This window comes from Hoplias malabaricus, chromosome 1 (genome assembly GCF_029633855.1).
Source record: "Hoplias malabaricus isolate fHopMal1 chromosome 1, fHopMal1.hap1, whole genome shotgun sequence".
Lineage (NCBI taxonomy): Eukaryota > Metazoa > Chordata > Actinopteri > Characiformes > Erythrinidae > Hoplias > Hoplias malabaricus.
Window position 1 is genome coordinate 4,264,305 of NC_089800.1, and position 10,316 is coordinate 4,274,620.

Here is a 10,316-nt window from a genome sequence, read left to right on the forward strand (position 1 = left end):
GTCGCTACCACAGCTTCAGGATCTCAGCTTCCTGGGTTCAGTCACACCTTTGGAGGGGTATGCTGTGTCCTCCCTGTGTCTGCATGGGTTTCCTCCAGGTGCTCTGGCTTCTTCGCGTAGTCCAAACGCATACATCGAATAGTTCTGTGTATGCTCTGGACCCAACCTGAACTCGATCAGAACGAAGGTGTTTACACACACACACTTCCTGCACTATGAATGTTTATAGGGTCATTGCTTACTTATTAAATTCACTGTCCTTTATCTGTTCATATACCTTCTCAGCTCATTGACTCTTCTGAAAAACGTGACCTCGCAAAACACAAACCGAACAACAGCGTGAACAGATGACACCGAAGGACAGATGAACACGGAAGCTAATTATGATCAAATCATACGTACAAGCTCCACCAAACTAACTGACGTTTGCTTGAATGTGAAGGGTTCGGAGGCAGATATTTTGGCACACTGGTCACCGGCTGCATGGCCTTTGTCAGCGTTAGCATGGTCACCACGGTGACGGTTGCTGTGGGGAGGCAAGTAAACAGCTGAACCTGGTCCAAGTGGCACTCGAGGATTTGGAGAGCAGAATGGAAATATGGCGCACTCCAAACGGGGGCTGCTCAAGTTTGAAATTATGCTTGTTTTCGCTGAGGGATGATAGCCAGCGATTTTCTTTTTTTTTTCTTTTTTTGCGGCTGCTGCTATTCTTGGCTGGGGTTTTGGAGCTGAAGTGTTTCTAATTAACTCCAGTTAAAGACCCTCTCAGGCAGCGGAGAACAACAAGGTGGTGACTGTCACTTGTTTAGGGATGAAGCTGAAGAGATAATTAAGGCCTTCAAATTTACAGACTGTCAAAAACCTACAGAGGGCAACACGACGAGGTTGTGGCTAGGAATGGACAATGATTATCATAATCCTGTATAGAAAAGCAGCACTCTACATGTCTCAGACTGTTATTTGGGAATGTACAGTACTGTGCAATACCAGAGACCACCTTTCATACCTTACCTTTCCAAACATCCATTAACTACCACCGAGCTACCCTAGAGCTCCAGGGTCCTGGGAATGTGGGTTCCATCCACGCCTCAGCAAGGAGTTGGATGTGTTCTCCCAGTTCTCCCACCTGGGTCTCCTCTCAGAGTCCAAACACACACTGGTAGGTGGACTGTCTGTATAAGTGTCCACAGGCGTGAGTATGTGCTGGGTGAGTGCAACGTCCAGGGTGTGTTCCTTCCAAGAGCCCAGACTTATCTCGACCTTGAACGGGATGATGCAGTTACAGAAAATGAATAAATGTATGACTCGACTCGAGTCGAGTGACCCGAGGCTGATAAGGAAAGTGATCCCTATGCCCCAGACAGTGTCTGCAGGTATGGACCGGACCTTCCAGCAGCCTTTGGGAAGTTCTGGACAATCATATGTTGGATGGAACCTGCACAAACATCTGGAGCTTGTAAGTTTATCTGCGGCTTGTCGGAAAATTTCAGTCATAGCTCTGATTCTGCAAGGACTAGATCTCTCCTGTGGGAACATCCAGACAGAATTCAGATACCTAATCCCTAGTGGCTTATCTCTCAGAACTGGGTGGAAACAGAGGAGCGTGATCTGAATCAAATGTCCACACCATTAAACTGTAAACATTTCACCCCATTTATTGGAAATAACTAGTACCTGGAAAGAAACCAAACCAGTTCTTCGGTGTTAACGGAGTTACATCACTGAATCCATACTTGCTGAGCCAATAATGGTGGCAGTTTAGCAGTCCTGCCAATCAAGTCCATTGTGGTCCATTTGGGTTCAATCCCACCGTGGAGACAGGAAGCAGTCCCAATCTCATTACAACTAATTAAAAACACAACTCAAATTTGTGCAATTTGATAGGACCTCTGAAGTAATATTGATAAAAAAAAAAGACAGACGACTGGGTAAATCAAGTTGATTTGTTAATATCACTGCATACATGGGGAAGAGGATCACCATCACACATTATTTGATTAATGTGTGAAAAGAAGTGCTTTCTTTTAAAGGGAACTGTACAATAAGAAGAGTGCAAACACACCGTCTGTCATGTCGAGTGGCTGGGATAGTACCAGTTGAGATGTACTTGGATGTAATAGGTCATTCTGAATAACCAAACCTTGGTTCTGGAGGTTTAGCCTTTTCTCAACCCTTTTTTCTGCATTTGGCTATTACCTGAATCCAGAAGAAAGTGTAGTCTTTTAACATGTCTCTTCTGAACAAGGACTAGTCGTAGTCCTCGAAGATGTTAGCCGCTAAAGCTATAAAGCATCGTCTTAGCCAGATTATCATAGATGTTCTGGACATACTGGAGGAAACTTCATGCTATTAAACCCTTGGCATATCTGCCCTTTTCTTGCTCATTGCCTGGACAAAGCAGCACTAGTGTGGAGCTCCAAGACAAAAGCACAGTGAGAGGGTAGCAAACAGTAGTCGATATATCAGACAGTAGTTTGAAAAAGAAAAAAATTGACCCTATGTTGCGCTTAGTTGAAAATGCAGATAATCAGTTAAGACATTTTTGATGCCCAACGTTTGCTTTATTTAGAGTTACCTTGGAGCTAAGTGGCTAATGTACCTACACAAACGTCTACTGCACCAGTTGGTATGGGCAAAGAACATGCCTAAATAAGCTCCAACCACCAACCAGTTGGTAAGACATCTCAACTTGTGAGGGGCCTGAAAAACACCAGAGAGTCCGAAGCTCTGCCCTCGTTGTCAAGGTCCATAATTCCCAACTTAACCTGCCCCAGAATAGGATTAGTTCCCAGCTGGCAACAGAGTCTGGTAAGGAATGGACTAGAGACAGGAAATTCTGTTTTACTATCTTATCTTCTTTAGCCACTTTATCAGGGCCACCTTGGCAAGGAATCGTATTCCTGAGGCAGACCCCAGTTTAGCTACGTCAGCCCCAAAGCTGCAATTCACAACTCAATAAGGAAAAGTATACAATAGCCAATGTTTTTGATAATTATCTGCATCTGGGACGAAGAAGGATTCCTTTCACTCTCATTGACCCTTCATAGATGGTCACCCTCCAGCCTATTCGTTTTTATGAAAAGATAAGACGATACCATTGATGTAATTTGTCAGGTTAGCAACAGAACAGCCCCCTGGAATGTGAACGATGCAGTGAAGCAACCAGGCACTAGATATTCCTATCTGCAAAGGAGAAATAAGCGAGGAGTTGGTGTACAACTGGCAGCTCAGGACACAAAGAGGAATGCTTTATTGCAATGAAGATTCCTTGTCTAATTACTGCAAATAGCTCCCTACTCACTATTTAGTGCACTACATAGTGGTCTTTAAACATCAGTCATTTTTGTCCAATGTTTAATTTGTGTGTTAAAAAAATACAAACTGACACCTAGTGGTGTGAAAATGTCAAAGATAGTTAAACATGTTCGGCCCGATCTGAGGGACCCACTCTATGATATAAATTGGTTAATTCTACACACAGCAAAGCGAGTTTCTTCACCTCGTCCAGGTCCGACTGAACAAGGCCAATGTGAGATTCAGTCACATAACGACGAGTAATTCCCCACTGGACATATAATGTAGTGCACTATGTATGGAGCATGGAGCTATTGGAGACAGGGGAAAGATAGGATCTAGCCCTCGTAAAACGAACACATTCTGTATCCATCCATCACTTCTTTAACACCTTTCAAGCTGATAAACACTACACTGGAATCCGTGCTGCGTCCAGGCGCTAAGAAAAAAGAGGTATGTTAATAATTTCCGAGTGATACATGTCGGAATTACAAGCAGGAGGTTCGGGACGCATGGATACCACACCAGCTTTAACAAACAAATGCTTGTCCCTAATTAATGGACATGCATAAACCCTCAGTTTCTATGTATGACTTGTACAAATAAACGTCAGGTTGTTTAGCTCAGGTCTCAACCGATGACCAAATTCTGCATTTGCCCACCCTCCACGGCACTCAAAATGCTCTGAAGACGGATTACCGTGTGCCTCAACTTCCTCAATCAATTCCTAATACTAAAACTCCCAAGCACACAAGCTCCACTCACACACTCAAGATCAAAGTGTCACTCATCCCCTTTTGTTCAATCTTGTTAGCCTTCCTGCTGCGTTAAGTTAAAAATGTGTACATAGGCTTTGTAGTGATACATGCGTCCATTATACTGAAGTACTTATATTTAAAAAAATAATAATAAAATGTAAAAAAAAAAATAGTATTAGAAACATAGCTATACAGAGTCTTTAGCAGTTCCAGTGAGCGAGGTTCTGCAAGGAGTCCTGAAGTGCTGCAGAGTTAGTTGACAGGTGAGGTGTGTGTGTGCTGCTATGATGGGGGTTAGTTGCAGCAGGGCCCTTTGGTGGGCTGCGCCGATGCCGAGAGGTCCACATTTTGGCTGCGGCCAGTCAACGCTCCAGCGGGCTGTGTCTCGTTCTTGGGGAGTTTCTTCGCTGCAGAGGAAAAGAAGATATTGTCTAAGGTTCATAGAGCGTTGTTTTAATAGAACGTACTCTCAACTTTTACTGATTTATTGTAGCCGTGGACTAAAGGTTAGGACTGAACTGTTGTTGGTTCGATTCCCACAACCGGCAGGAAAATTTGGGGCGGTGGGAGTGAAGGAACAGCACTGTCCTCCTCCCTCAACCCACGGCTAAGGTGCCCTTGAGCAAGGCACCGAACCCACAACTGCTCCCCTAGTGCACTAGTGTTTGTATTTAATAATAATTTCTACATTTCCTACACCTTCTAGCAACTTCCAGGCAAGTATATGTCTTCTGTCTGAACGGCACTCACCAATAGCCATAAAAATCTCTTTCACGTTTGTTGACGTCTTCGCTGATGTTTCCATAAAAAGCAGACTGTTGTCTTCTGCGTAAGACTTAGCCTCCTGTGAGCAGAGAGAGAGAGAGAGAGAGAGAGAGAGAGAAAGAGAGGGAGGGAGAGAGAGAGAGAGAGGGAGAGAGAGGGAGAGAGAGAGAGTTAACAGAAGTTCAATGCAATCTATAAATAAAATAATTCTCAGTTACAGTAGGCCTCTGTCTGTGAATGCTAAAGACAAACCTGATAGTCCAGATCTCTGTTTTTTTCCAGGTCTAACTTGTTTCCTGCCAAAGCTATTACAATATTGGGACTGGCTTGCCTCTGAAGCTCCTTAACCCAGTTCTTTGCACGTGCAAATGATTCCTGCCAAAGAAAAGATAACAGATCACATCCTTTGGACAACTGCATGCACAGTCTGTCAGGCAAAGAAAATTCAAGTCACTTTAGTAACGATTGTTCATCCTCTTTATTCGTGCCAGTGGCAGAGAGTTGGCAGAGGACACTGCGAGCCTGTGAGGATAGAGACTGAAACAAGGCCTTATGTGCTTTTTTAAAAATGCACTAACTGCATAATATATCATTTGTAAATCATTCTCACAACATAATAGAGAAGAGTGCTTTTATCTCCCCCTTGTGGAGAACTCTCAAACTGCTAAACACAGCTTTATAAAGATGTGTGGGTGCCTGGATTTTCATTCACAACATAAAGAAATAACAATGTATAGAAATTTGACACATTTTCCTTATATTGAGTGATAAAAACACAGTATTATTAGTCGAAGGCTCACAGCTGCAGACAGGGAAAACGGTAAGGAATGAAACCCAGACTCACTTTGTTTGTGATGTCATACACCACTATAGCAGCCTGTGCTCCTCTGTAATACATTGGGGCCAAACTGTGGTAGCGCTCCTGGCCAGCTGTGTCCCAGATTTCAAACTTCACTGTTGTGTCGTCCAAACATACTGTTTGAGTCAGGAAGGCAGCTGAGGATGTGTGAAAAACAATGACCAATCAGACCGAATGTCAACATTAACTCTAATAAGGTTAAAATAACCACTTGGAAAAGTCTGGCTTTTGTAATTACTGAAAACGCATGACAAACTTAACTATAAACAAGTACTTTATTGGGATTTCTTGGTACAAGAAAGACCACACAAATTTTGCCAGTCTAGTGTAAACATGTTGGTTTAATGCGTGAAAAATATGTAAATGAGGCATGCCAACTAGGCCTGTCTCAGTAATTACCCTTAAATTATCAATTTATTGTAAAATATATGGATATGTGCCCAATAACTTTTGCCGACCTCAATGTCACCCATTGTGTTTACTGATGTGAATGTTTACGTGAGATTTAACGTTTTTTTTCCTCTACGCCAGTCGCTCGGACCTGTTCTTTGGTTCTCTCTTGTCTACATTTCTCAAGCCATAATATGGATTTGTTTGAAAACTGTTGCTTAATTTTATGTATGTTTTTATAATTTAAGATATTTAAATGTGCACGGTGGTGCAGCAGGTAATGTCGCTGTCACACAGCTCCAGGGACCTGGAGGTTGTGGGTTCGATTCCCACTCCGGGTGACTGTCTGTGAGGAATGTGGTGTGTTCTCTCTGTGTCTGCGTGGGTTTCCTCCGGGTGACTGTCTGTGAAGAGTGTGGTGTGTTCTCCCTGTGTCTGTGTGGGTTTCCTCCGGGTGACTGTCTGTGAGGAGTGTGGTGTGTTCTCTCTGTGTCTGCGTGGGTTTCCTCTGGGTGACTGTCTGTGAGGAATGTGGTGTGTTCTCTCTGTGTCTGCGTGGGTTTCCTCCGGGTGACTGTCTGTGAGGAGTGTGGTGTGTTCTCCCTGTGTCTGTGTGGGTTTCCTCCGGGTGACTGTCTGTGAGGAGTGTGGTGTGTTCTCTCTGTGTCTGCGTGGGTTTCCTCCGGGTGACTGTCTGTGAGGAGTGTGGTGTGTTCTCCCTCTGTCTGCGTGGGTTTCCTCCGGGTGACTGTCTGTGAGGAGTGTGGTGTGTTCTCCCTGTGTCTGTGTGGGTTTCCTCCGGGTGACTGTCTGTGAGGAGTGTGGTGTGTTCTCCCTGTGTCTATGTGGGTTTCCTCCGGGTGACTGTCTGTGAGGAGTGTGGTGTGTTCTCCCTGTGTCTGTGTGGGTTTCCTCCGGGTGACTGTCTGTGAGGAGTGTGGTGTGTTCTCCCTGTGTCTGCGTGGGTTTCCTCCGGGTGACTGTCTGTGAGGAGTGTGGTGTGTTCTCTCTGTGTCTGCGTGGGTTTCCTCCGGGTGACTGTCTGTGAGGAGTGTGGTGTGTTCTCCCTGTGTCTGTGTGGGTTTCCTCCGGGTGACTGTCTGTGAGGAGTGTGGTGTGTTCTCCCTGTGTCTGTGTGGGTTTCCTCTGGGTGCTCCGGTTTCTCACACAGTCCAAAAACACACCTTGGTAGGTGGATTGGCAACACAAAAGTGTCCGTGAATGTGTGAGTGTCTGTAATGCCCTGTGAAGGACTGGCGCCCCCTCCAGGGTGCATTCCAGCCTTGCGCCCAATGATTCCAGGTAGGCTCTGGACACACCGCGACCCTGAACTAGAAAAACGCTTACAGATAGTGAATGAATGAAAGATGATAAATGTTTTTACAATGCATTTCCAATTTCTGAAATTAATAACTATGTTTTTCTTTAAAAAAAGGTTGTAACTACTTTATTATGCTCTTATGTTTATATCAGTCTTCAAAGTGACAATAATATTAATTTATAATAAATATTTCACAATATATCGCCCCAAAACGGCTACTGTGACTGGCTTAATGTCAACTTTTGCAAAGATTTTCCCAGCAGTGTTTCCCCTAGCTATTACCGGACTGTCAGGTGGAAAGATTACAGACAAACTGCCATCAGGAGGGGAACCAAAATTATTGAGCACTGAAAAGCTGCCTCACCTCCTATCGTGCTCTCCTGAAACTCGTGGAACTGGCCTTTGACGAAGCGGATCACCAGGCTGGATTTGCCCACCGCAGACTCTCCGAGCAGCACCAGTTTGAACTGACAGATTTTGTTGCTGCCCGCGTTTGGCCCGTTAGGTCTCGTAGCTCCACCTCTTGCAGCCATAACCTAGACCCCAGTCACGTGTTCCGGATTCTGACAGATAACCCTGAACAGGGAAGAAAGAAACATGCTGGCTCATATAACAGAATACTGATCAGTAAAATGGCTGATACTGTTCATTATTATACACATTTATTACTTTTCACTATGTATACTGCATTTTTTTCTGCTTTTATGATATCGCCATCTCTTCCTGTTAGAAGTCACAAAAAACAAACAAACAGTGGAATCTCTCTTCAAGAGATTACAGTGTAAAAAATGTGTTTGATCTATTAATAGTTTCTTTCAGTATGTGCAAACACTCAGGTCCCAAAATAAAGGAACTAGGAATAGTGTAGCGCTATTTATTTCCTTTCATTAAGACAAATACCAACATGATAGCAAAGGTGCACTAATTGCAAATGCGTACTAAGTCCAGCAATTCACATCCAGGATCCCTTCAGGTGTTAACTTTATCAATGTCTCTGAAACAACACACATGACGTCAGCAGTGTGTCTATAAATAAAAAACAAAACAAACTGGGCCTTATTACAGCAGCCCTTATTGCCTTTGCCAAGCACAAGGAAATAACTATTTCCTTAAGTATTTACATAGTTCAGATTATTAGCTGTTGCTGTAATGCAAATCTACTGCTGGTGCAGCTACTTAAAGGTGCACTAGGCAATTTCATTTCATTTACTAGAGCAAGTTAATTGTAAAATACGTAGATGATACAAAAATGCTAAGGTTCATTAGCAATAGCATCATCATTAGTGCATTCCGTGCCTGAGCAAATCTGTTTTTAAAACCGCACTCAAAGCTAGAGCACCTGTCTTTTGTTGTTGTGGTTCACCTGCTTGTCCACTTGAGGTCACCTTGACTACTTCACTATCGCACTTGTTGGGATTCAAGACACACAACCTCTGGGGGCCAGGTAGGTGGACTACAACAACGTAGACGGAGGTACACTATGGTACAGTCGCCTAGTCTAGTCATATCATATCATACACTGCATGACAACTACCAAGAGTGACAGGCTTCCTTGAGGAGAGGTTTAGACGGCGTTAACTTATCTCACACACACATATTTAAACATCACTTCGTATATTAGTGTTATTTATAAACATCTAAACACTTACTCTCCGGAGAAACAGCTTGTACGTGGAATTCTCTCAGTAGACTATAACACCTGCCAGTCCTGTGTGTAAAGAGACAAGTTGTCATTATCTAACAGCTTTATCATCAACATTATTATAAAGTAAACCATTTGATTTCTGAGTAACAAGCTTTACCTCTGAGTCACAAAACAATAAATGTTAATGACTTGACGGAACACAATTTAGTACACAACCTATAACCTAGAGATGACTAATACTAGCTAGGTCGCAATTTTAATGATCATACAGCTTATAAAATTAATTATATTTATATTTTAATAAGCTATATCTCAATAATGAGCTACTAATAAACCTTAAAAACACTTATGAATTTACCTGATCAGTACAGCAATGTTATAACGTAATCAAGGGAACGTTAGTAAATACAGAGACATTTAAAAGACATTTTTCAGGTCTATATTTTAAGAAACACTGTAAATCCACCTAAACACCAATATTTCTACAAGTATATTAAATGTAAAACGGCAGTGACATAGCTAGCTGAATGCTAGCGACAGCAACTAAAATGCCAAGAATTAACAACAAATGCCGCTTAAAAGGACGCTTTTTGATGTATTAAAGTAGAGAGATGATTGAGGTGAAATGATAAAATGGCATTAAATATATCTAACATGCGTATAATAAGGAATTAAATAGGCGAACCGCTAACTACGAAGGTAAATATAGCTTCCTATTGGAATTCTCCGTTCCACCTTAAATGGCGAAGCCGTTACGTTCAGGCGCCTCAGGCCTGAATACATATTTTAATGTAACTACAGCCACATTTAAGGTGGAACGAAGAATTCTAATAGGAAGCCAAATTCAACCTCGTTTTAAAGCAAGATAATGAAGGAATAACTACCGATACCTGCTTTCCAGATGATGGAGACAAACCTCGGAGCCTCAGACGACTCACAAAGAGGGGATAAAGACCACGGAAAGCCACAAAAACAGACTAGAGATGATGCCGATGTAATGTCAGCCTTGTCTTCGTTTGTGTTTTTCGCAACTTCACCCCCCTCCCTGTCATGTAAACGGGGGACTGGATTTGACAACTGGTGACGTCATAGAGGGAGCCAGCCAATCAGGACGCAGAATCACCCCCCCCCCACCCCAGCATAAAGGTGAGGTAAAGGTACACTTAAAAGAAAATAACAATTTCTTTTATTTTCTATATAGTAAAAATTAACAATGAAATAAAAAAATATTAAAATATATATATTTTAGCAACTGCTAAGTATATAATCTGTATAGTTAAATCT

The 10,316-nt window shown here is 42.7% G+C and overlaps 1 protein-coding gene across 1 annotated transcript; it reads right to left on the reverse strand.

Moving 5' to 3' along the window:
- Positions 1–1,642: 1,642 nt before the first annotated feature.
- On the reverse strand, positions 1,643–10,099 carry rab5ab (RAB5A, member RAS oncogene family, b). Its single transcript, XM_066644463.1, has 7 exons — positions 9,923–10,099; positions 9,037–9,095; positions 7,752–7,963; positions 5,662–5,813; positions 5,070–5,192; positions 4,803–4,896; positions 1,643–4,459 (listed from the first exon to the last, which is right to left on the reverse strand). Exons 3-7 carry the CDS (start codon positions 7,918–7,920, stop codon positions 4,347–4,349), a joined length of 651 nt encoding a protein of 216 aa, XP_066500560.1. The 5' UTR covers positions 7,921–7,963; positions 9,037–9,095; positions 9,923–10,099; the 3' UTR covers positions 1,643–4,346.
- Positions 10,100–10,316: the final 217 nt, after the last annotated feature.